The sequence below is a fragment of the Ailuropoda melanoleuca genome, chromosome 10 (assembly GCF_002007445.2).
Source record: "Ailuropoda melanoleuca isolate Jingjing chromosome 10, ASM200744v2, whole genome shotgun sequence".
NCBI lineage: Eukaryota > Metazoa > Chordata > Mammalia > Carnivora > Ursidae > Ailuropoda > Ailuropoda melanoleuca.
In genome coordinates this window covers 110,367,226-110,394,801 of record NC_048227.1, presented here as the reverse complement: position 1 = coordinate 110,394,801, position 27,576 = coordinate 110,367,226, and the positions used below count along the sequence as shown (strand labels likewise).

General features: G+C 43.8%; 1 protein-coding gene across 12 annotated transcripts in view; it reads right to left on the bottom strand.

The window, feature by feature from the left end:
* The window catches only part of FAM120B (family with sequence similarity 120B), a 95,020-nt gene that overhangs the window by 48,180 nt on the left and 19,264 nt on the right, over positions 1–27,576 (bottom strand). For 10 of the 12 annotated variants that reach the window (XM_034669509.1, XM_034669501.1, XM_034669500.1 and 7 more), the window contains 4 exons: positions 27,013–27,193; positions 17,635–17,736; positions 9,666–9,838; positions 5,588–5,680 (listed from right to left, as the gene is read on the bottom strand). In XM_034669509.1, coding sequence (XP_034525400.1) covers positions 5,588–5,680; positions 9,666–9,838; positions 17,635–17,736; positions 27,013–27,142 — 498 coding nt within the window. In that variant the 5' untranslated portion in view covers positions 27,143–27,193. Of the gene's footprint in view, positions 1–5,587; positions 5,681–9,665; positions 9,839–17,634; positions 17,737–27,012; positions 27,225–27,576 lie in introns of all 12 variants that reach the window. The other 2 variants (XM_034669508.1, XM_034669510.1) reach the window with 2 other exon arrangements.

Here is a 27,576-nt window from a genome sequence, read left to right as displayed (position 1 = left end):
CAATGGACCTCAAAAGAAAGCTGGGGTAGCAATTCTCGTATCAGACAGATTGGATTTTAAACTAAAGACCATAGTGAGAGACACAGAAGGGCACTACATTATTCTTAAAGGATGTATACAACAAGTGGATATGACAATTATAAAATTTCATAATAGAATTTTCCATTAACTCATATTTCTTTCCTTTTATCCCCCCATCAAAGATGACCAAGTACTTTCCAATGAGCAGTGATGAGTATCAGAAAAGGTGGCTCTGAAAACGCTCAGCAATGCTCCCCAAGTCCTTGGCACAGAAGAGAGAAATCAGGAATGTTCTAAACATGGGGAGCCTTCCATATGGAAGGAGGCTGGAGTCAGCCAGGAGGGAGACCTAGCACAGCAGAGAAACTGACGAGCAAAGAGACTAGGATGGTTCCTTTGGCTCTGCCCAGAAAGAGTGCCAAGAGGGATTTAAAGGAACTGCCCTGCTCAGGGCAGGGTGGGGCAGGGTGGGGCAGGGGGAAGCCAAAGGCTTCTGCAAGCAGGCGCTGGTCTGCTTGCTGTGCACCCTATTTGGCTCAGCAGTAGCAGGGTGATAACCCCAATACCTCTTATTTTCTAGAGGACTTTACAAAATGCTCTGGGCATGTACCCACATCTGACAAAATACGAGTGGGTGAGTGAGGCAGCAGCTGCTCCCTTTACATTCCTACACAAGCACACGCACGCCCACATCAGGCACTGGGGATCCCGGGCGCCCAGGGCTCCCCCTGCCACACGCCACGGACACCTCATGGCACACGACTATTCCTCTACCCTTGCAACCTCGTCTTAAATTCAACAGATGCGAGAACCCCAGAACCCCCTACCCAGAGCTGCTTAGAGAGGTGCTTCACAGGTTACCTGTTCGCTGTGTGATCCAGTCTACCGTTTAGCGGACTTTCCCTCCTAACTGTACAGACATCCCACCTTCATGCTGGGTACGCCCCTATCTCCGTGTGTGTTCTCACAGGGGCTGTACAAGCCAAGTATCAAAGGACCCCATAAGCTATGTAAAGTACAATGGGCAGATGGCATCCCCTAGAACACACTCGCGGACAGTCACACAAGTGAACAGGAAAACAGCAAACACACAACCAGCTTTCAGAGAGGACACAGCTCCAGCCAGGAAGACAGTAATACTCCCTACACACGGCTCAGCTCCTCGCACATGTTCTCAGCACTGAGGGGGCCAGCGTCTCCTGTTACCCATGCGACTGCCCTCTGTGAGTGATGAAGGCAAGCTGTCTTTGTATTTTTCTTAATTATAAGTAATCCTGCTTCTCTTCATTATTCTTTTTTTTATAGAACTGTTGCAGATTAAGAGTTCTTGTATTCCTTATCATAGATAGCAGACTTCTGTGTCTATATGTGAATGTGCATCTATATAATAATTCTTATACAGATAATCCAATCACCTGGATTTTTAATAAAAATGTAAATCTGTATACCATTTTAAAGCTGTATTTGAGCTGTTGGGACAAGAAAAATAATGCTGGGTGCAAACCTCACAGGGCATTTTAAAAATTCCCCACGAGCACCAGTGAGCGGGGACACTAGGTTCACCTGCAGCTTATGGTGAAGACAAGGGTCTGGAACCAAAGCCACAGCTAAGTCCCAGGTGAGCTGCTCCTCAGCAGAGGGAGTGGAGTGAGATCCTGGGAGCATCCTGCCTCACGGCATCTCCACAACCAACCCCATCAACCAGGACAGCCAAGAGGCCTCTGAAATCGCATCTGCTTCCAGTCCCCCTGCTGGTAAAAACCCCCAGCCTCCTTGGGACACTCTCCACAGGGGCTCTGGTGGACCCTGGGAGCAGCCCTTCACATGAGGAGAACATGAGCTGCCCAGTCACAGTCCTCCCAGCAAACCACTGTCAGTAACGGCTGGCACAGACCCCACTTCTGCTGGAGAAGCTCCAGCCCCGGGGAAGGTACCCGCTCTGCTCAGATCTGCCAGACTGGCAAGCGTGGGGCCTAAGGGAGAGGACAGAACAAGGCACGCTCCTGCGGGGGTCCGCTTTTATCTCACGCTTTCCCTCAGGCCCCTTCCTCCCAGAAACGGCACCTTTCTCATAGCAAAGACCACTGGCTGGGTGTCAAGAGACGATCCCACTTTGGCTCTGCCAGTGACAAGGTGGGGGTGGGATCATGCACTCGATGTCAACAGACAGAGGACATCCCACCCGGTGCCATGCTCCATCCTGGCAACAGGCATGTAAGACGTCCCCTTGTATTTACCAAAGAGAGAACTTACGTTCTGCTATATGTTCCTAAGAACTTGCTCAAGGTCATGCAGCTAGCAAGTGAGAGAACCCTGAACTATGGCTTGTTCTGCTGCCACACCATCCAACAAGGCAGGAGACAGCATGACCTCCACGTCCCTTCCTCTTTCTATCTCCTGTTTAGTTTTACTAGGACGGAGGAAGAGGAAGGCAGGTGAGGGTCAAGGGGCAGACGGGCCCATGGTAGCAGGATAGCAGTCTGTGGGGGAGGCCATGCAGCTGGGGCTACCACCTAGTATTAAAATTGTGTTGTTCATACTCAGTTGTTCATACTCAATGCAATCAGCTAACATCATCCTCAATGGTGAAAAACTGAGAGCTTTTCCTCTGAGATGAGGAACAAGAGAAAGATGTCCACTCTTACTGCTTTTATTTGACACAGTACTGGAAGTCTTAGCCACAGCAATCAGGCAAGGAAAAGAAATAAAAGGCATCCAAACTGAAAGGAAGAAGTGAAACTGTCACTGTCTTCAAATGACATCATACTCTACATAGAAAATCCTTAAAACTCCACCAAAAAATGGTTAGAACTAATAAATGAATTCAATAAAGTTGCAGGACGAAATCTGTTGTATTTCTTTTTTTTTAAGGTTTATTTATTTATCTTTTAAGATTTTCTTTATTTGTCAGAGAGACAAAACACAAGCAGGGGGAGTGGCAGGTAGAGGGAGCAGCAGACTCCCCGCTGAGTAGGGAGCCTGACGCAGGACTCGATCTCAAGACCCTGGAGTCATAACCTGAGCTGAAGGCAGATGCTTAACTGACTGCATCACCCAGGTGTCCCAATCTGTTGCATTTCTATACATTAATAAGGAACTATCAGAGAAGCTAAGAGAACAATCCCATTTACAATTGCATCAAAAAGAATAAGATACGTAGGAATAACTTTAACCGGGGAGGTGAAAGACCTGTGCTCTGAAAACTATTAACCCTGATGAAAGAATGTGAAGACAACACAAACAAATGAAAGACAGTCCCCATGCTCATGGGCTGGAAGAACAAATATTGTTAAAATGTCCGTATTATCCAAAGCAATCTACAGCTCCAATGTGATCTCTATAAAAATTCCTATGGCACTTTTCATAGAAATAGAACAAACACCCCTAAAATGTGTATGGAACCACAAAGGCTCTGAACAGCCAGAGCAGTCCCGAGAAAGAACAGAGCTGGGGGCTCTGTCATGCTCCCTGATTTCAAACCATATTACAAAGCTAGAGTCATCAAAACGGTATGGTTGAGCATAAAAACAGACACACAGGTCAATGGAACAGAGCAGTGAGCTCACAAGTAAACCCATGCATAGATGGCCAACTGATTTCCCACACTTACTTAGAAGGGCCAGCATCAAAAAGGCAAAAGGTAAGTGTTGGCAAGGATGTGGAGAAAGGGGAACCCTCGTGCACTGCAGGTGGGAACGCAGACTGGTGCAGCTACCCCGGAAAATAGTGCGGAGGCTCCTCAAAAAACTAAAAATGGAGCTGCCCTACAGTCCAGCAACCCAACTTCTGGGGATATATCTGAAGGAGTTAAATCACTGTCTTGTGAGTACGTGCAACCCATGTTCAAGGCAGCATTACTCACAACAGACAAGATATGAACACACCCTCAGTGCCCATCAATGGATGAATTCATTAAAAATATGTGGTGAATATACACAATGCAGTATTATTCAGCCATAAAAAAAGAGAGTGAAATCTTGCCATCTGTGGTAATGTGGACAGACCTTGAGGGCATTATGCCAAGTGAAATAAGTCAGAGAAAGAAAGACAAATACCGTATGATTTCACTTATATGTGCAACCTTTAAAAAAACAAAACAAAACAAACGCTTCTAAATACAGAGGACGGGTGGTCACTGGAGGCAGGGGGTGCCTGAAATGGGTGAAGGAGTCAGACGGTACAGACATCCAGTGATAACATTAATAAGCCTCGGGATGTGGCATACAGCGTGCAGACCACGGTTAATAATACTGTGCTGCGTATCTGAAAGTTGCTAAGAGCACAAATCTTAAAAGTTTCATCACAAGAAAAAAAACTTTGTAACTAGGGCGCTGACAGATGCTCACTAGACTTGCTGTGGTGATCTTTCAGTCTACACACGTATCACATCATTACGCTGAGCACCCAAAACTTACATAATGTGTCAATTATACCTCAATAAAAGAGAATCAGCATTAACCTAGTACTAACCCAAAATTCACTTTTTAAAACTGTGTCTTGCCAAAAGGAGGAAAAATCCACTTCTAAAAACAACTTTCTTGAATATAATGTAATGAAACCGCCCACACACACAAAGCCTGCACCGTATTCAATTGGGCTGCTACGAGGATTAGTTCATGGAGTAAACGTGGTACGGAAGAGTTCTGAGATTAGATCAAAAGTTTATAAATGAAATTTATTAGTTTTTTTTTTTTTCACTAGAAACACAAATGAAAACTAATTCAATTAACTAGAATCTACAGATAAAACTCATTATCATTATCCAATGGCATTTATAAAGCAAAGTCCTCAGTTTCCACAAACAACAGACCTGACCACAGGTTTTCCTCTACGAAACAGCCATGGCACCCAACAGGGTGCGGCCACAGAGGAGAGAAGCCAGGTCAGCTGTCAATGGCTCGTTCGTGAAATTAAAGGAATAAACGCCCGTGAGTGGCCACATCGGAATAAAAGCAACATGGGCGCACGATCTCCATTACTCAACACTCCACATGCAAGGCACTGGGAGAGGACACAGGGCGGGTGGGACGTGGCCCAGCCCCAAAGAGCAGTCGCTGATGTCTGGGAGACCAGGTCCATGGACAAAACAGGCAGGACAGAATGTGTACGGGCTAAAATCATGAACACCACAAAAAGGCGTCCTATTTTCCTAAAGTTAGCAAGGCTTATAAGGGATCAAAATGACTATTCTCCTCAGGTTACCACAATACTGAGACAGGATTAAGAACAACACATTTCTCAGCGCTGGAATGAGGCAGCTCCTGTGAGCACGTGACCCAGCTGAGACAGAGGTCTAGAGGGCCACTTTCAAGGAACGCGGGACGCCATCTGTACACAGCTCTGCCTGAACGTCACTAACCTGGCAGGACCCCGGGCTCCGCTGTGTGAGAGAGGAAGCCACAGCACATCATAAAAACACCTTGATTAAATATGCCTTCTTATCTTTTCTGTGAAACACCAACCAAAACTTTAAAAAGCACAACAGAAGAAAAAGCTGGTAAGAGCACGGACCCTTCGATAGGCAGGGGGTCTCCAGAACCGTGACAATCAATCAGTCAGGCAGTACCTGTAAGTCTACAAGCTGCACCGTTGACTTTCCTTGGAGGCACAAGGCCTGAGCAATAAAAGCATGCAGATCCTCCAGGCAAAGAGTGTCCACCTGAAAGGGAGAGAGAGAGAGAGAAGCAGCATTAGCTCTGGGAGAAACCCCACACTCTGCACGTGGATTCAACAACTAAACACAGGCGTGTGCAGGGGGCGTGGACAAGGCAGAGGTCAGCGGGGCCTCTTTGTCCAGAGCCACAGTCCATGATGCCCAGGGCCACGCTGGACAGGACCCTGGTCACTCTGCAGCAAGGGGGGGAGCTCTAGAAAGCCTGGGAGGGGCCATGAGCCACAACCAAGCCCGAGTCCTAGAGCAACACAGGCGGCTGTTTTGGGCACCAATTCCCAGGCTGGCAATTTAGGGGTTTGTAGCGTGAGCTGGGGTGATCAAGGTGGTTTGGATAAACTTCCACTTTCACCAGCCCTGATGAAACTTGCATACTCAGATCCCAGCTGAACGGAAACCAGGACCCCCATATATGAGCCCCTCCAATCTTCTGTGGAATCAAGGGGTCCAACGAAAATGTGAGCAAGAACTAGGAGGGCGGGGATTTGGAGAGACAGATGGGGAAAGTCTGGGTCTCGAGAAAATGATGGGAATGAGGATAAGGCCTGGGAGCACCGTGGACAGTAGGCTGCTCCAGGGGAACACTTCCTCCCCAGGTTACGGGGAGGTGACTCTTCCAGATCAGCCACCAAATTCTGCCAGCCAGAGAAAGCACGGCAGTTCCCTTGCTCAGTGTTTCCACCACCATGACAAGAATACGAGAAATTCTTTCCATAGAGGACAATGTCCTGTGGCAAGTAAAGGCTTAAACAGAAAAAATCATGATGACAACCACAAATGCATGGGCAAGAATTCTGATTCTTCCTCAGCGATAAAAGTGGCTAATGTTTATTCCTGATAAAAATGACCCCACCATAAACCAGAAAGACAGTTCACTAGGAACTCCTGCTCTCCCTGTCCAGGACCCGCTGACCTCTCCTGGATAAGCAAATACTTCTGGCGTTTGTCATCTCGGCCCCACGGGAGGCACCAACCCTGTCACTACCCTGCCCTGTTCCATTCTGAACTACTTACTGCCTTTGTATAAATTACAGGTGTAACTATCTCAGGGAATAACAAAAGAGTCCACAGATATGTAGTACTGATAATCAAGAAAAAAGACTCCAGTCTACAGAAGCAAGACTGAGCAGAGAACACGTTTTTTTTATTCCATAAACCCCATCTCTCTCCGTTTAGACTGGGTTTGTTGGAATGTAATTCTACTTGCCATCAGCAACTTTTGAAGAAGGCTGATTTTAAAGCACCAACTTATGAGAAAAGAGAACTATCTCATGTACCATTGCTTTCACAGGTAACCTGCTCCCGCAGGCACAGGTCTAAACCACCACAGAGGGTGCCAGAGTCTTAGTAACACCAGATTTCTTAGGATTTCACAGAACAGATGCTACTATTTAAAGCATTTGCTCAACTAGAGATTATAAAAACTGTACGCTTCCTATGATGTAAACGTCCCCTTCCAGAGAATGTTCTCAGAGAAGTGGTTAAGAAAAAGTGTTGTTGTTGACTTGGAGGTTATGACAGCATTTCGTTTCTCTACAGGTTCTGTACCCACGTCACACAACAAAACATCTAACTTAAGCTTAACCACAGAAAAGTATAATATTTTTATAAATTTATCTTTTTAGCCTTATGGAACCCTAAGAGAATAATTAACCCTGTGAATAATATTACAGTTCCTTCTTAATCTCGGAGATGCCACGGATAGGTCAATTCACTGTTTTTCAGTTTCAAAAAGCTCCAATTTAAATATGCTCTTTAAGTAAAACCAACATCCTATGTCTGCCTCATGCTGACTCACAACAGAGAGACGTTCATTTAAAGGTATTCATTAGTCTTATCCGAAAGAAGGTAAAGGTAGAAATTTTCCTCCTGATGCTTCTCTTGCTTCGGGTTTATAGAGATATTGGAAATGTGAAGCTACTCTTCTGTGGTTTGGACACGGATTTTTGTAACTGACAGTCACCAGCACAAGTGATGACACAAACAGGTTCAACAACCCTCTTACTGGAAAGAGTAACTCAAAATGTGTGTCCAATGAGTGACAGTTCGTATGCACACAGACAGTATTAAGAAGAAAACACACTTACTTCTCTGGAGGAGAAACCTCAGCTCATGGCTATCCACCATTCCCAATCCCCATGATGGCCCTAGCTTGGCCACCTGGACACTAATGAACAATGGACAGAAAATATTAACTGATACATGCTTGCATATTTAGTACATGATATCAAAAGAAAGGCAGTTTTACACTTAAAAATCCATCCTCTATTCAATTATATTGCGAAGTCTGGTACCAATAACAAAATGTTCTATTCAAAAACAGTAAAGCAAAAACTAAAATTTACACTGGTGCATGTGAAACCAATAACAAAGCAATAAAATCTCTAGGAGCTATTTAGCCATACTACATTTTTACAAAATGCAAAACACAGAACTAGCTATAGACTGGCAGAGCCAAGAGAAAAGAACAATTTGGAAAAGGAAAAGAAAAATCAGTATAAAGCTCCCTTGAAATGTAATTCCACGGTAAGAGTGAGTTTCTTTCTCTCTTTCTTTCTTTCTTTCTTTCTTTTCTTTCTTTTCTTCCTTCCTTCCTTCCTTCCTTCCTTCCTTCCTTCCTTCCTTCTTTCTTTCTTTCTTTCTTTCTTTCTTTCTTTCTTTTCTTTCTTTCTTTCTAAGATTTTATTTATTTATTCGACAGAGATAGAGACAGCCAGCGAGAGTGGGAACACAAGCAGGGGGAGTGGGAGAGGAAGAAGCAGGCTCATAGCAGAAGAGCCTGATGTGGGTCGATCCCATAACGCCGGGATCACGCCCTGAGCCGAAGGCAGACGCTTAACCGCTGTGCCACTCAGGCGCCCCAAGAGTGAGTTTCTTAAAGACAATAATTCATAAAGTGAATTCAGGTTTGAGAAACAGTCCCCTAACTCTCTATTCCAGGCAAATGAAAATTGGACGTTTATGCTAAAGGAGTCCCCAGACCCACCACATACAAAGGCCAGAGCAGAAGGCAAGACAGCTCAAAGGCGTCAAGAGGACAGGAAGTCTAGATGGGCTGAAGAAATACAGACGTGATTGCAAAGGACTTTTTTTTATTGTTGTTGTGACAAATGTGAGACAAAATCATTTAAAAATAATACAGCCAAGGAAAGGAAGTGCGAGGAACAGGGACTGGAAGAGGGAGTGACTTGGGCCTTCTTTCGCTGAGGTGTCCAAACATTATCCTGCAGAGGGGCAACTATTAAAAAGACAAATACTTCCATGGGCCTTTATCATTTTCACACATAACCTAAGTGTAAAACTAATGAAACAGAAACCGCCTAGCTTGTTGAGGGTTACCAATCAGGGCCTAGCACTGCATTCCTCACGTGAGGCCTCCAACCCTTGGTTTAATGGGGCAGGGAAGACACAGACTGTGATGATGATGACCCCAGCAGACATTTTATTGGGCACTTCTGTAAACACATTTCATGTTTTCCATAATGCAATGCCCCAATAATGCCAGGAGGTACCCACTGCCTTGTCCTAGACTGGAAAGTGAAGGGAAGTGCTCAGTAAACAACTGCTCGAGCAGTGACGTTGGAAGGCGCCGGCCAGAAGCACCAGGCCTTCTCCCCACAACACTGGACCCTGGACAGGAGCAACTTCCTGGACAGTGACAGCACCAAGGGAGGCACTACATGGTTCAAAGTGCTTGGAAAGCAGACGTACCTGCACGGCTTCCCATGCCTGTACTACACTTACATGCATTACGAGCCTCTACGTCCAACACAGACAAGCGTCTAATATGCGTGCCACCACGGATCCCGGTTTCAGCTCAACAGCTGCAAGGGACTCGTGCTTATGGGGCAGCTTCTGGACAGGACGACACGGGAACGGGCCCAGGGCCAGGCCGCACAGCGCCACGCCTCACACAAGGCAAGGGCAGGAGTGAGGAGCCAGTGCAGCACCTAGAACAAGGAGCTGAGGTTACCTGCACAAAGAGGTAGATCAGGAGGCAGCACAATGCCTTGAAGGGGTTCTCCACCGCCTGCAGCTCTTCCCTGGAGGAGGAAAGGTCCAAACAGCCTAGGAGGGCATCCAAGCGCCGGACTTGCATTCCAGGCTCTTGGTTCAGCCACAATAATTTCAAATTAGGTGTTCCCCCTAGTTAAAAAAAAAAAAAAAAAGTCCACTTACCATTATTCCTTGCACCAGCAAGTTATCACATGCTTCTTGTAGAAATACAGTAAAAGAATAAAAGACACTAACCTCTTCTCTTTCTGACACCCTTGGGCTTGAAGGTGTAAAGGACTAGAAAGTAAACATGAACAAACCTACCTGGCTGAAAGAAAGAAACCCTCAAAGGCCAGCAAGTATGTACTTCACCAAGAATATTCTTTTTTAAGGACTCTGTTTTGAGGGAAACTAGGGCTTTTTTCCTACCTGTGCTGCATCCTGCATTGTTAAGAATGCTTTTCAGAGTATGTTTAAAAGGTCCTGTCTCCGAGTGTGGGAAAGAATACAGCCACAGCGGAATGCTGGTGCAAAGACCACCAACTTACCCTGTTAGCTTGCCCTCTTATTCCCCTAGACCAGCAGTTTTCAAACTTCAGTGTAAAAAGAATCCACTGCAGAGACTGTAAAAGATGCATTTTCCTGGGTTCTGCATGCAGAAAGTCTGCTTTACCAAGCATGATGCCCAGGAGTCTTCACTGAACAACCTAGAGACTTGGATGTAGGATCTGTGGGCCCCAGGCTTTGGAAAGCATGTCCCTAAAACTATCAAACAAAAGAAATTCCTAAAACGTAATTTCCAGTGTTTCATTTCTATGTTTTGTATTTACATTTAAATTATTAAAGTTAAAAAAAAACACACACAACCCTTACTCATTTCCTTAAATCACAACACAGGGCCCCGGGAGCCTGGAGGAAGAGCGGGGGTCCTGCTGGCAGCGGCAGACACGGGCAGGTCACAGGGCTGAGCCAGGTCCCGCTACGGGCGGCTGCTGTGATTTCTGCAGGGTCACAAGGCTACAACACCATGCCGCAAGAGCCAGGACGGCCGAGGTCCGAATGTCTCACACATCTACTATAGAAACAAAACCCAGGAACCAAACGGTATCAGAATTAAAGGACTCAAAGAAGAAGCTCTCCTCTTTTTCCCTTTTTTCCATTTTTCCCCCATTTCTCACAGTATCATTTAATATTCTCGGCCATACAGCTCCCACCACCGAAAGTGAAACAACCCAGCAAAAGTCACTTGCACTTCTGAGACGGCTGAAGTGTTTCCTCCATCAAAGAACTTTTTCATTGTTTACTTTGGAGAGAAAAAAACCCATTTTTCTCTTGTAAGAAAGAAAATAGTGAAAACAACTGGCAAACAACAATCTGTGGCACCAGTTAATAAGATGGAGCTGTCATTCCGACACCATCATGAGGGTCAGCCACAACTTCTTAGATACACACTGCGCAGAAAAATCATCATCTTGTAGGGTCAGCAAACTGTAGCCCAGGGGCCAAATCCAGCTTACTGCCTGTGTTTGTAGGCCCATAAACTAAGAATGGTTTTCACATTGTTTAAATGATTGAAAAAAAAATCAAAAGAAAAATAGTATTTCACAATGTGAGAAAATCATATGAAATACCAATTTCAACGTCCCTAAATAAAGTGTCACCACAACGGCACCACCACACTCACTCATTTTTGTGCTGTCTGTGGCCCCCGCGCAGTCCAAGTGCAGAGCTGGGCTGCTGCAGCAGAAACCATGATGTCCCCAAAGCCTAAAATACAGAAGTCTGCCAAGCCCTGATCTAAGGCAAGTGATGAATGTCCCATTATCACAGTTATTTCAAATATGCTCAAGTAGCTGAAAACCATTTTTTCTAACTCCAAAAGTCACGCATTGTAAAAAACTAAGGAAAAAAGGGCCCAGGAAAATAAAAACATTTACGATCCCACCACCCACATATAGCCATATTTTAAAATATAGCTTCTAGTCCTTTTTTCACTGCATATACAACATTTATAGCTGAGAGGCCAAGTCCCCATCAGAATGTGTGGGGATGGACAATGGAAAGATTGTAGCTTGCATTTCATTTGCTTACACATAACAGTTTAATACAAAAAGAATGAGATTTATGAGATATACTGAGAGTCCAGTGTGGTGGCAGCAATAAACATGAGATGTCCTGAACAGTGACATGCTGGTGGCCACTACTCCCAGCCTTGTTATCATCTGGGAATTGGTTAGAATTGCAAACTCCTGGGGCGCCTGGGTGGCTCAGTCAGTTGGACATCCAACTCTTGGTTTCAGCTCAGGTGGTGATTTCATGGGATGTGGGATTGAGCCCTGCACTGAGCCCCACACTGGGCTCACGCTCAGTGGGGAGTCTGCTTGAATAATCTCTCCCTCTGCCCCTCCCCCCTGTTCATGCTCTCTCTCTCTCTCTCTAAAATAAATAAAGAAATCTTTAAAAAAAGAAAAAAGAATTGCAAATTCTCAGGCTGCACCCCAGGCCTAGTAGGGGTACAGCAATCTGTTAACATGCTCTCCAGGTAGTTTGGATACAGGCAGAGTTTGAATACCACTCAATATTCTTCCACAAAACAGCTAAGAAATCATTTACACAGACAAGAGTAACTCGCCAATAATAAAGAAATTGGTTCTTGAGGTCTAATGATAAAATTGATTCCAGAAAACCACCAGTTTGAAAAACCATGTCCTCAAAAATCTCTAATCAGAGAATTTCAATCCTAAATTCAGTCAGTAATTTATTTTGTAGAGAACGAGGTACTGAATACCTGTCTGTGTATTAATGTAAGAGACACGACACCTCTGCAGCCCTCCCCAGAGGCTGAGGGTCTTTGTCTTCAATGCGAGAGAACACATTCTGGGGCTGTGGCCGTTTTACGTCATGCTAGGCTGCAAGGCACCCTCTGATGATCCCACATAATGGCCTTAATTATAAGGCTGGTTCTTTTCCTAACTAGCGCAGAGATTTACTTCTCAGTTGATAGATTTCATCATCTTAAGCCAGAAGTTGTGAATTTCTTTGAATGATCATTCAGATTAATTCTCTTCCACTGGTAAACTCACTCTAGAAGAAGTGCTTTTTAAACATGGTGATAACCCAAGAGGGCTGAGCCTACCTAACACAAAAGACACCATTAGTAATTTCAGTTTAAAAGAAATCTATTTTGGGGCGCCTGGGTGGCTCAGTCAGTGAAGCGTCTGCCTTCGGCTCAGGTCATGATCCTGGGCTCCTGGGATTGAGCCCATCGGGCTCCCTGCTCAGCGGGGAGCTTGCTTCTCCCTCTCCCTCTCCCTTTGCTGCTCCCCGCTTGTGCTCTCCCTCTGTCAGATAAATAAAATCTTTAAAAATTTAAAATAAATTTATTTTATTTTAAAAAATTTAAAAATAATAAATAAAACAAAAATAAATAAAAGAAATCTATTTTGGTCAGAATTAAAAGGCAGATCAGCTCAGAGCTCCTCTCTCTCCACCACACACACCCCCTTGCTCCTGGGGATCAATAAGACTGTGCCAGAAAGGATGGCCCCTATACTTCTCCCAGAGCTCCGGGCAGCTGAGATGTTTCAAAGAGCTACAGACCTACACTACCGATCTCATCTCTAGGTCACCAACTACCATCACATGTAAAACACATCAGCTTCAAAAACCTAATTACATTACCTTGGTAAAAATTTTTGTGTGAACAGACGGACAGGAAAGCCTAGGATCCTTCTGGGGGACCTGAGGCCACAGAAGGAGGTGCAGACGGGCAGGGAAGGAAGTCACTTCTGTGAATGACAAGAGACCTTCTCAAGAGACACCTGGAGGACCCACTGCTGGCAGAGGGTTGCTGCATGCACCTCGCAATGAAGCAATGTAAGTTATGGTTCTGTTTGTGTTTTTGCAGCAGTAAACAGAAGTGAGTGAATTAAGACACTCCTAAGACTGCGGCAAGTCTGTATACTTTTTATATGGAAATATATATTTCGATAGCTGGGTTTTAGAGTTTTCTTAGGATTATTTCCCTTGTACACTGCTCGGTTGAGAAAAACCATATACATGTCTGGCTTGCGTCCACTGTCAGGATATGACTGGCGAGAGTTCTCGAAATTAACATGTATATATCTTATGTCTTAAGTTTACCTGTGAAGGTTTTAGTTCATCAGTTTGATTTAAATGAATACTTTAATTAGCATTCTCTGTTTAGTAGAGTATTCTTGGCTAAAAGAAAACAAAATTAAAAACGCTGACAACTCACACTTGCAAACTGAATCTTCAGTCTGGCTGGGTAAACTTCAAGAGCCCATTTATAATAAGCAAAAAAAAAATTCATTCAGATATAAACAGAGTAGAATGCATTAATATCTTGATATATTACGCTCTAAGTGTACATGGATGAAATGTCTCATCTTGTGCTTGCAAAATGACACTGTTATGCCACCCCTACCTAATGCACTCAAAATACAGTGAATGTGGCTCAAAAAAGTGAAACTCAACTGTAGGCATGTGACTCAAATGTGTATTTGTAACACAGTTATTTGAAAAATCTTCAAATTGTTTTTACAAATGGAAAGAAAACCAGCATTGAGGTTTTCTTGATGCATGATGTCAGGTAGGCAGGTCGAGAAGTGGGCAGTCACATCATTATCTTGTCACCACATGAGCGTTCGTGCACCCAGACTTCAGCTGGGGACTTTGATTTACCACCCACAGAAACTGCTAGGATTTGACAAGACTTTCTAGATCCGTACACATCAGGGGTCAAGATGAAGGCTGTCGAGAGTATACAGAAGAGGGGCTGAAATAAGAAAGCTCTACTACAACGGCCCCAGCAACTGAGGGCCTGAGTCAAACACGGCAGCTTCTTTTCAGGAAACGTATCACTTCATCTCACTTCAGGCTGCGAGACAGTCTTCTAAGATGACCTGTGAGAGTTTGGTGAGTCAAACATCCTTGTAAAGCTGAGAAATGCGATACTTACTGATTCTTGAATAACCATTTAAAAAAAAATTCTAGGGGCGCCTGGGTGGCTCAGTTGGTTAAGCCTCTGCCTTTGACTCAGGTCATGATCCCAGGGTCCTGGGATCCAGAGCCCCACATCAGGCTCAGTGGGGAGCCTGCTTCTCCCTCTCCCCCCTGCTTGTACTCTCTCTCTCAAATAAATAAATATTTTTAAAAAAGTTAAAAAATTTAAAAAAAATTCTAGGTACACCAACTGCTAACTAGCTATCCTAGGTCTCTGAAACGAGGATGTGCTTATGATGACTAAAACCTGACACTGAGGAGAGAAAAACACAGTTCTGCTTCTTCTGAAGCAGCAGCTCCAATTCTGGGGAAGAAAACGCTATTCCAAACGCCTGCCTGTGGTTTGTCCAAGACTCACGCCACAACATGCAGAGCACCACTAAGTGAGGAAGAGGCAAGGGAGGGGCTGCATGTGTGTTGAGAATAAATAAGCACTTATGTGCTGAACTCAAGGGCCCTTCGAGAGCTGTGTCTGGGGAAAGGAAGCTCCATTCCAACGTACGCCCTTCTTGCATTGTCAGAAACATCATGTCTCAGGATACGCTGCGAGGTAAGTGAAAGACGTACTATTAACCACGGAATACAGATTAGATACATGAATGCAGCTTACAGCTTACAGATGTACACGTCTGAATATGTGCATACAACCTGTGCGCGCACACACACCCACACACACCCACAAGTACACAGAGGGGACACAGGGATGTAAGTGAGCTCCCAGAATAAAATACACCAGTCGTGAAATTTACTTTCCTGCTCCTTGCCTGGTCAATTTTAATTCTTTCTCTCTCCTATTTTTTAGGTAATCTCTGTAATTTTTCTGCTTCCCTGTGTTTCCTTCCCATTTTGTAGAAAAATATCTGTGATTTCTGTTTCTACATTTCTACTATTTAAGAAAGCAAGCTAAATCAAATGTGCTGTTAGAAGAAAGCCTTTTTTTTAAAAGAACACTCTGGCCACTCTATCAGGAGACTCATTGAAAATACAACATTTATGAAATCAACCTGCTTGAAACTCTCTCAGGAGAACAAGGAAAATCAGACTTGTGTCCTGAGGTGATGCCCCTTCTACTGACGCCGCCACTGGCCTCACATGGGAACAATGGCTCCCCCTGCTCAACAAGGGCATTTTGCACCCAGGTTGGAGACACCTGCACATGTCAGGTCTCCTGAGACAGATGTAAGGAGAGCACCAGTCAGAGGGTGCTATGGTTTTAAACACATGCTGTCTGAGCAGTGGAGCATGCCCAGGACACAAATGTGGATGGTCTGTCGCCATTTTAGTTTAAAAACCATTCAGCATTTTTCCTCATGGATAGAGAAAAGTATTGAAATATTAAAATCTTGTCATTTTCATACCCTTATTAACATGAGCACAAACGAAGAGAGTCATTCATGTAAATTATCTGCAGCAAAAGCTCAGAGTCACACTTTGGTTTTCCAGCAACGGAAGATGGCTCTGCCCTCTCGCAAGCTCTGGAGCCGAGCCCTGACACGCAGCCCACGCGGCTAAAGGTGAAACCTTCAGCCCTGACTCGCGGCCCACACAGCCCACGCGGCTACATGCAAAACCTTCAGCCCTGACACGCAGCCCACGCGGCTACGCACAAAACCTTCAGCCCTGACACGCAGCCCAGGCAGCTACGCGCAGAACCTTCAGGGCCCAGCAGTGCCCAGGAGATGCTTGCGTAAGCCCCAGAAGTAGTCTCTGTGACCATGATATGGCTTCTGGAGTTTATGGAAACATTTTAGGGAGTGGCCTTTAAAACTCACAATATGATGATGAACAGCCAGATATTCTCTTTAATTCAAACCATGAAGAAAACTATAATAATTCCTCTTCATATTATTTTTGGAAAGATACAAGAAGACGGAAATCACATATATAATAAAACATTTCTGAAAAATTATTTTGGCTATCCTTTAAAAATCTCTCTTGCTGTATAAACAGATGTTAATACATCTTCATTTGTTTTTCTGATAAATAGCTTTTTAGGTTTGAGTATATCACTGGTTGAGGCAATAAGGAAATACTCCCTATACTAACTTTCCTCACCTTCTCTCCCACTACAATTCCATTTTTAAGAAAATTATTCCGCAGTGCTCACACCCTTATTTGGTAAGCTGCAGGCTTGTGTGATGGGAACAACAGTGGCATGAGAGAGTTTAACACATACAAAAATGGAATATCAAAGTTTTAGAAAAAATATTTGTCCTCTAAAACAATGGCAAGGAACCCTAAAAATAAACCCTCACCACCCTCCTCTTCTTTAACCTGCCTTTATGTACAACACTACCTCCCACTCCAAGTCTTGACTCTTTTCAGGTACTAAGAACTTGCAGGAAGAAAGGCTTCAGCTAATTTTTAGGTGAACTTTGTTTTTCGTTCCCTCCTATTACAGGTTTTAAGATAACACTCGTGAAGAGCAAACTTATTTTTCCAGATGAAATAACTTTCCCTTTATTTTCCCTTTCCAGTTCATCAAAACATACTTCCAGTAGTAGGAAGGAGAGTGGATTCAAGCAGAATACCAAGAATCCAGCCCTGTTAATTCAGCAGACATTTACTGAGCAACGCCCAGGTACTGGGCCCTGGGGATCAGGCAGCGAGGGGCTCGGGCCCACAGCCACGTTCCTCTAGGTGTGTCTTGTTCTCCCGATGCAGACCTTGAACAGGAACCCAAGCGGAGCGAGGCAGGGCACACAGCAGACCGGCCCAGGGTCCGTCTGTGGAATGAAGGCCCATTCCTCTGCTGTTTTAGAACATTATTAGACAGATACACTCCTTATGAGCCCAGGGTTGACAAGAAAATTAGTATATGTGCAGTTCTGGATAAATATGTTCCCACAATGGATCCATTATCGGACTTGTAGCGTATGGTGAACAAATGAGTGATGTATTTAAACCAAAACCGTCTGTACCTGGAACGTTCATCTGCAGAGGCCTGACGAGGTCCGGGTGCCTCAGTGGGTTCCCAGAATACACAAACCACTCCTTGACAGTGGGGCAGGTGCTGGCACCATCTGAGTAAAGACAGCAGGATCAACAGATGCACATGAGTACCAACATTCGTCACCAGGCCAACAGGGGAACAGACCCAGCCCCCCTGGGGACCAATTTCAAGTTGGTGAATACAATGAGTTCTCATATCCAAGGTCACTAGGAGGGACCTCAGGCATCCAACAGTCGGCCCCCTACCCTCCGATCTCACTTCAACAAAAGCAATAACCTCTGGGGTGGGGGAGATGGCAGGATAACCTGGGTCAGTAAACAATAATGAGGGGCAGAGATCACACCTAGATGGTTCCTACAATGTCCTTCCTCCTGAGCCCTCACACTGCTCCACACAACATTTAGGGAAAACTGGGAGTAGGACAGTCCTTTCTAGTCTTTAATGCACTGTTTTATGTACCTATCAAGACTATTACTACATTAGACAATTCAAAAAGTTACCAGGAATAATCTAGAACAAAGGCATTTCTGTATGTTGGATTGTTAATTGCTATTAAAAATTCAGTTTGTCTTCCGAAAAGGTGGAAGGTGGCTTTCCTACTCGACAGTCTCACCTAGCTTGGGGTCATCAGGCTGCTGTCTCTCTAGCACCCAAACCCCCTGCCTCCCCCCTCCCCCAGGGAACCCAAGACCACCCCCTGGCCCTTTGGGACCTGGCTTCCTACCTCACACAGCCCAGCCCTGCTTAGACCATCTTCAGACTCACCCCATCCAAGGCATTCTCCATGTAAATGCAGGCTTTTTGATTTTTTCTTTTTTACGATGAAAATGTGACCAGGCTGCTGGTCCTAATTTAAGATCCCATGACAACAGCTCACTGTACCAGCAGAAGACTGCAGACCTGGGAGCACACCGAGCTCCCCAGCTCCCACCCCACTGCACGCTGTCTGCACCAGCATCCTCACCTAGACCTGTGCACAGTGACCTGGAGAGCTCCCGGGTCTCTGACTTCCCAGTCCCCAGGGAACCTGGCTCTGGCTCACACCCTGCTCCTCGGTGGAGTACCTCACACCCTCAAACTCACCATGCCTTTTCTCACCTGCTCGGTCCAGACCCCCTTCCCTCCACCCACTCTAGGCACGCTTCTCTCCACGCCCAGACTTCTATGCCGTCCACCACGGTTCTTTGGCCAACACTGCACATGCCTACTTACTCCCCTCACTGCCCACCCAACTGAGCTCCTGGTGTCAGAACTGAGACCTCTTCATAGTCCTCAGTCCCTAGCATGAGGCCCAGGCACATGCCTGTTAACTCTAAGTTTGATGAACACACTCAACTTAACCTAAATTTCAGACACACAAAAAGAAAAAAAAAAAGAAAGAAAATTCTGAGTATTCTTACAGTTGTTAAAACAACAACAACGCACTCTATGTAATCCTCCTGGCCTAGGTATTCATTACACAAAAAAACAGTCAACTGAGTGAATGGTGTTTTAAGTTGCTATTTCTGAAAGGAGAACATTCTCTCACATCCAAGACAGACCTCACTAGGTTCAATATCTCATGGATGAGAGCTCTCCATCAGTCTGCCAGCTGTCTCCTTAGGAAATTACTGAAACATTTACAAAACCACATTTTCTACCATCTTTCAACTGAAACTGTTTTAAACCTCTAAATCCCGAGACTTGGGGTTGACTTCTCCGAGTTTAATTCTGAGTAACGTGAGAAGAAGGCACTGCTGCTATTTATTAGACAACACCAGGTAGATTTCCTACTAAGACCTAGAGAAGTCAGTTTTTGGACAAATATTCCAAGGGAAATGCCACACACTAGTCAGTTATTCAGCTACAACCCAGGAAGAAAGAGCTGCCCACCGAGACCAGCTCACCAGGATCTATAAACCCCACTTCTGCGCAAGGCACACACCAGGCCCAAGACCAGCACAGGCACCAGCTTCCCTCTTCTCCAAAATTTACATTAGCACAGAGAGAAAATTCCTTCCTTTCTCCATAATTTAGACCAGTGAGGGTTAAGTTCACATTAACTACAGTTTCTCCTAATTAACAAAAGAACTAAAGCTTTTGCTTCCGAGGTGACTGACTTAAATTCCAACGAGTTTCAATGACCACACAACACAGTCACAGAACAAGAGCATGTCCGCTGCTTAAAATGCGTTCCCTAACAGCTACTAACAGAGGCTTGAATATGAAAACCTATAATTTTTATCACATAAGAAATCAACTAGCCAGAGGATAAAGGTAAAACAGATTGGAATTTTTACTCCCTAAAGGAAATTTTATCTGAAATTATAGGCAAGGATGCAGGAAATGGCAGAGATATGAAAACTGAGCATTTTCTGTGAGGTGCAGGGCAGGTAGAGGTGACGAATCACTCCATGGGTCCTGCAGGTCTCCTGCGCTCTGCCCTCCCCGCTGTGAGCTGCTGGGCAACAGGGGCACCCTCAGTGTGCCCTCACGCCTTCCTCTCCCATAGGAGGGTAAAAGCACAGCGCACAGTGGCTAGAAGATGAAAGAAGTGTTACAGTCTGGATAGGACTTTTCCAGACCTAAATATTCAGGAGGCAGCATTTTCACTTGTAACCCAGACTAACCTCCTACAGACACAAACTTCCCAGCCCTTCAAAACCCAGAGCTAGATGCAAAGTATGACCTGAGAGCCTCTTAAAATAAACACACTGAGGGCTTCAGAGGGGAGGGGGGTAAGGGATTGGGATAGGCCAGTGATGGGTAGTAAGGAGGGCACATACTGCATGGAGCTCTGGGTGGTATACACAACTAATGAATCATGGAACACTACATCACAAACTAAGGATGTACTGTATGGTGACTAACATAACATAAGAAAAAATTATTTAAAAATAAATAAATAAATAAATAAACAGATATTGCCGAAAAATCCTAGAGTTTAGCCTATTCTCTAGGGTACCACATAATTTCAGAGATTTTTCTATAAAACTCCTTAAAGAAAATAAAGGCAATAAACTCCTGGACACTGGTCTCAGCAATATTGTTTTTGGATTTATCTCCTGAAGCAACAAAAGCAAAGGCAAAAAAAAGTGAAAAGAAACTATTGGGACTTCATCGAACTAAAAAGCTTCCACCATGGAATGCCTGGGTGGCTCAGCTGGTTAAAGCGCCTGCCTTCGTTCTGCTCAGGTCGTGATCCCGGAATCCCAGGATGGAGCCCTACATTAGGCTCCCTGCTCATCAGGGAGTCTGCTTCTCTCTCTGCCCCTCCCCTGGCTTGTGCTCTCTCTCTCAAATAAATGAATACATCTTTAAATAAATAAATAAAAAGCTTCTGCCCAGCGAAGGAAACTGTCAATAAAATCAAAAGGTAACCTAGTGAATGGGAGAAGATATTTGCAAATGACATATCCAATAAGGGGTTAGTATCCAAAATAGATAAAGAACTTATACAACTCAACACCAAAAAAAACAAACAACCTGATTAAAAAATGGGCAGAGGACCTGAATAGACACTTCTCCAAAGAAGACATCCAGATGGCCAACAGGCATACGAAAAGATGGTCAACATCACTCATCACCAGGAAGATGCAAATCAAAACCACGGTGAGATACCACCTCACACCTGTCAGAATGGCTAAAATTAACAACACACAAGATGACAGGTGTTGGGGAGGACACGAAGAAAGGGGAACCCTCATGCACTGTTGATGGGAATGCAGACTGGGAAGCCACTCTGGAAGACAGTATGGAAGTTCCTCAAAAATTAAAAATAGAACTACCACGTGATACAGTAATTTCATTTCTGGGCATTTACCCGAAGAAAATGAAAACACGAATTTGAAAAGATATATGCACCCCTATGTTTGCTGCAGCATTACTTACAATAGCCAAGATATGAAAACAGCCCAAGTGGCCATCGACCAATGGATGGATAAGGAGCTGGCACGCATGCGTGCACACAGCCACACACACACAGGAGTATCAGTCAGCCATAAAAGAGAATGAAATTTTGCAACAACACAGATGGACCTAGAGGGTCTTATGCTAAATGAAATAAGCCAGACAGATAAATACCACATAATTTCACTTATATGTGGAATCTAAAAAACAAAACAAATGAACAAATGAAAGCATACTCATAAATACAGAGAAGAAAGTGCTGGTTGCCAGAGACAAGGGGGGGGTGGGTTGATGAACGAAGATAAGGGAAGGGGATTAAGAGGTACAGACTTCCAGTCATAAAATAACTAAGTCATGGAGATAAAAGTACAGCGTAGGGAATGTAGTCAATAATACTGGAGTAAGTCTGTATGGTAACAGATGGTAACCATACATAACATTATGTGCGTTTTGTAATTTATACAAATGTCAAATCACCATGTTGTAAACCTGAAACGAATATAATATTGTACGTCAACTATACTTCAATTAAACATTTAAAAAATTAAAAATAAAACTGCCTAGGGGGGCAGTTCCCTCTCTCGCTGGCTGTCTCTATCTCTGTCAAATAAATAAATAAAATCTTAAAAAAAAAAATAAAACTGCCTAAATAGGAAAAACAAAATTTCGGAGGTTTTACTCTGGCATGCACTTTGAAACTACAGCAGAAATGTTTACAACAATTTGGTCCATCTGAGTTAGAATGAAATAATCTTCTTAAATGCCTAAAAATCAAGAAAAAGAGAAGAGGAAAATTGAGTTTGGCAGTTTTAGGAATTAGAAAAGGCTGATTTTCTCACTCAAACTTTCAATTTGCTAGGCTCTACATTCAAAGGAGTAAAGAACTTGAGATAAGTTCTTTGCTAGTTTAACTCCCTTCAAGCTGTAACATTTTATACAGAAAACAGAAAAACGACATAATCAAACTTGGTCTTCTGCTATTCCCAAAGGACAGACACAGGGATCCACTTTGTATAATCTCCTGTATGTAACGAAGACATTTTCCCAGGGAGCAAAGTTGTGAAACTGTCCACACTTGCAGCACCTCCCCCACGAAAACTTCACCCAGCTTACACTGACCACTCTCACTTGGCCTGGAGGGGCCAAGAGGGTCTGTGGGGGTGTGCTGGAGGCAGCAGCAGGCAAGGGGAGAGCGAGGAGTAGTTGCCGATTACAACTGCTCTGGGATTTTCAAGTTTAATAAACCATCCCTCAGGCTTTTAAAGAAAAATATCTGTCCCACACATGGGGGTTGGCAGAAAGCAGGGGCTGGAGCAGGGTTAGAGTAGGGCGGGAGATAGCCGAGATGGGGGCAGAGCTGCCTGACCAGTCTTCCCACCGACACCTCTATTTCTGGACAAATTTCTGTAGCCACCGTCTTCTTGAGTTGCACAGAGGCACCATGTAGACTACAGCCTAGGGACGGAAAGCCCTACCAGAACAAGAAAGTCTCTGGGACAAGGAGACAGAATCTGCAGGTCAAGACTGTGGTGACAGTCAAGGGACTGTAGCACAGAACACCAGAGCTGGCCCTGTGCAGAGGGGGCTTCCAAAATCTGCACAGAGGTGCCCTTGAGGTCCTAGTGGAGAACAGAGCTCTAACGTGTCCAGAGCAAAACTCAGGGAGGCTGGACAAGACAAGCTATAATGCTTTTCACATTATTTTAAATGATTAGAAAATTATCAAAAGAAGAATAGTCTGTGACACAGGAAGATTATATAAAATTCAAGTTTTGTGACACGGGAAAAGTAGATTAAGCTTTACTGAAACACAGCTACGCTCGTGTGACAGATTGTCGTGTCTACATTGCAACAGCAGAGTGGGTCTGTTACACAGACTACAGGGGCCCTCAAAGCCTAAAATATTTATTATCACCTGGCCCTTCGCAGAAAAAAGTTTGCCAGCCCCTGGTTTAAAGAACAAATAAGAATCATATGGGATTTAAAACATATGCATAATCTCAAAAGATTACACAAATGTAACATTCTTGACATGACCAAACATTTATGTAACGTTCCTGCAAAAACCAAGATACAGAGATTGAGGACAAACTAGTGGTGAACAGGGGACAGGGCCAGAGGGCAGGACACAAAGGGGTAGCATGAGAGAGTTCCTCGGTGGGGATGGGCCAATTCTGTATCTTGACATCAAACAGAATGTATAAAACTACACACACACACATACACACACAAATAAATAAATGAGTGAATGTAAAAAATGATAAAACTGATTACTGTCTGTACTCTAGTTAATAAAACTGCACTCTTTTTAATTTCCTGGCTCTGATACTGTTCTTTATTACACAAGCTGTCATCTGTGGGTGAGTCTGGGGCAACGGTACAGGAAAGTCTATGTACTATTTTTGCAACTCCCACGAGTGTATAATTATTTCAAAATTATAAGTTTAAAAAATATACAGAAGACATAAAGCAACAATAGCAAAAATAATGGGAAAATGAAAGTTCGCAGCTATGAGGTATTTACATCACCCACAATGTGGTCATAACACTATTTGAAGGCAAATGTGATAACTTAAAGATAAACATTAATAACTCAAGTAACCACTAAAAACAAAAACAAAAACAAAAACAAAAAAACACGTAAATCTAATAATCCAAAAGAGGACATAAAACAAAATACTAAAAATAATTTGATTAGTCCAAAAAGTCAGAAAAGGAGAAAGTAAGGGAAAAAAGAGATCAAAGGGCAAAATGAAAGACTTAAACCCAATCACAACAATAATTACAATGAATGTAAGTGATCTAAATTCTGTAATTAAAAGAAAGATCATCAGGGGTGCCTAAGTTAAGAGTCTGACTCTTGATCTCAGGGTAGTAAGTTCGAGCCCCACACTGGGGGCTTGGAAAAAACTAAATAAATAAATAAAAAGAAAAAATAAAAGAAAGATTGTCAAACTGGATATGCTGCTTAAAAGAGATGTACATTGGGGCGCCTGGGTGGCACAGCGGTTAAGCGTCTGCCTTCGGCTCAGGGCATGATCCCGGCGTTATGGGATTGAGCCCCACATCAGGCTCCTCCGCTATGAGCCTGCTTCTTCCTCTCCCACTCCCCCTGCTTGTGTTCCCTCTCTCGCTGGCTGTCTCTATCTCTGTCGAATGAATAAATTAAAATCTTTAAAAAAAAAAAAAAAAAAAGAGATGTACATTAAGTATAGAGAAACAGTTAAAAATAAAAGGGCGGAAAAAAGACCTACCATGTGAACATTAATCATAAGAAAGCTGGAGTGCACATGTTAGTGTCAAACAAAGCCAACTTCAAGACGAGGACTGTCACCAGATTTTTTTTAGAGGGGAATCTCATCATGTTAAAAGGGTCAATTCATTAAGCAACAGAACATATATGCACCGAACAGTGGAATTTCAAAAATATCTGAAGCCAAAACTAACAGAACTAAGAGAATAAATAAAAACACCCAAAAGAGCACCTGCAGATCTCAACACTCTTCTCTCAAGAACTAAGTAAAAAAGGAAATGGGGAGAAGACCTGAACAGCCCTATCAACCCTGCTCTCAGTTTAGAACAGCAACTGTAAACATACATCATTTTCAAGGACACATGCGATCCTAAGCCAAGCCAGGCAAGCAACACAGAATATGCCTCATCACCATAAGTAAACCAGCAACAGCAGCATTTTATGTTCACACCCTAAAAATGTAAACTTCAGGGAGAAAGTAAAAAAATTGAAAAAGAAGAAAGTAAAGATCAATTGTGAAGTCAAGTTCAATTTGAGTAATTTTTCCTGTTACTCTAGTTAAGTAATCAAGTTATCAATATGGCTGCAAATAAACTGCATTAACAAAGTATGAAGTTTAAGTTAGTGAAGTTTACAATATGTGGACTTCATTTAATAAACTAAAAACAATTCCAGGCAGGGGCGCCTGGGTGGCTCAGTCGGTGAAGCGTCTGCCTTCAGCTCAGGTCATGATCCCAGGGTCCTGGGATGGAGCCCTGTGTTGGGCTCCCTGCTCGGCGGGAAGGCTGCCTCTCCCTCTCTCTCCTAACCCTAACTCATGACCTACTCATGCTCTCTCTCACTATCTTTCTCTCAAATAAATAATAAAATCTTTTTAAAAAATTAAAAATAACAAATAAATAAAAACAATTCCAGGCAAATGCTCTACAATGTAAATTTTTTTCACGATTAAGATATCTTTTTTAATCATTAGAACAAATGTGAAATCACTCGAGTTAAGAAAGAATGTGGAGAGACAACCACATAAGAAAAAGAAATAGAAAAAAATTATTTAAATACTATCTGGTCCCAAAGTTTACACCATAAGTTCTTTTGTTTCTGTCTTTCAATTAGTGTAAACATCTTTCTCATGTCTTCCTGAGGGCACAGAAGCCTCTGGATTCTGACAACACATGTGGGAAAAGGCAGTGTATGCTGAGAATCTAATAAAAACTGGATTCAAAGAACCGGGCCACTCCACACCCTGCCAAAGCAAAGAACAATGACAGCATGTGACTCGGACGATTCTGTCACCACAGGCAGGTTATGTAAATGCTTACCATCTGGAATAATAGAGCAGTATTAATCCTAATATTGGTACGTCTGGAAATAATGGAGTTTAGGCAAAAGGACTGCAGACACCTTGTCATCAGGATCTTACTGCGTCTGTCTCCCGTCACAATCACAGTGTGTGTGGCCTCATTTCTCATCGAAGCACTCTCGGACCAGTGTCCCAGGACGCCAGTCACAGGTGAGCAGGACCTCGCCTAAGAAGTAACTACACGTGTGAAACGTCACTAGTCCCTACCCTGAAGTGCTCTTCTCCACTTCCAATGCGCCCCCCCTCTGAAAAGAGAGCAGTAGGGCCTAATTAATTCTCCGACTGGCGATGAAGGCCCCCCAATTTTCCTGCTCTGGCCACTGACAGTCCTTTCTCTACACTCTTGCTGTTACTGCACAAGGACAACACAGATGGGAAAAACCTAAATACAGACACTCTAAAGGAAAATTTTGTTAATACTTTAAAATATGATGTACTAGATTTTATAGAATTATTTTATGAAAATCACATTTGGAAGAAGAATAAGTAGACATTGTCTTCTAATAATAAACATACCCTACACTTCTGCAGGAGGAAAGGGTTTTCACATTTTTCAGAGAACACAAATCCTTTTAAGGAATAAAAATTAAACATTTCATAAAAACAATGCCCTCCTCTTTTAATGAATACTGATCGACTGTTTGCTAATTAGATAGAGATGTCCCACGGCGCTTACCCTTAATGTCGTACAGATGTGAGTGGTATTCTCAATTACAGATTTTACAGAGAAACAAAACCCTTTTTAATTGTATCTGTGTCCCGAAAGAATGCATTCGACTTCATCTGGCCAGTTTCTCAGAATCCAACTCGGAGCAGCAGTGCTGCTGAGAGACCAACCAGCTCACCTCTGCCGTCCCCCAGCAGGAGGGAGTACACGCGCTGCCGCACCGGGCGGTACACAAAAGCCTGGCTGGGCAGAGCCTGGTCGAGCGCGTCCTCCAGCGTGTTACTGCATTCGATCTCCCCGCTGCTCATGATGTTGTACACCAGGTAGCTCTCCGCCCGGACGTGGTGCGCTCTAGCGACCTGCGCAAGATGCAAATACAACTGCGTTCTCCTTGAAAACAAAACAGTGACCTTCAGTAGAAAATTCAACACCTTTTTATCCCGTGCCAGTGTTTTTAGGCACTGAGAAATAAGAGTAATGGTCCCTCAAACTCATGACATTGAGCTGACGTTGTTTCCTTTCCTCGGCGCTTCGAGGCTCCAAACTGTCCGTTTCTCCTCCACCTCCAATCTCCAACTGCCTACCAGACTTCCCATACTGACTTCTGCAGCAGCTCAGCATTTTGTCTACCTCATGACAGGCCTCACCACGAAGACTCTAACTGAATCCAGCCCACGTCTCCCCTCCCCAACCCACCTTCCACAGCACCAACATTCTGTCTTCTTAGAAACAGGTCCAGTCA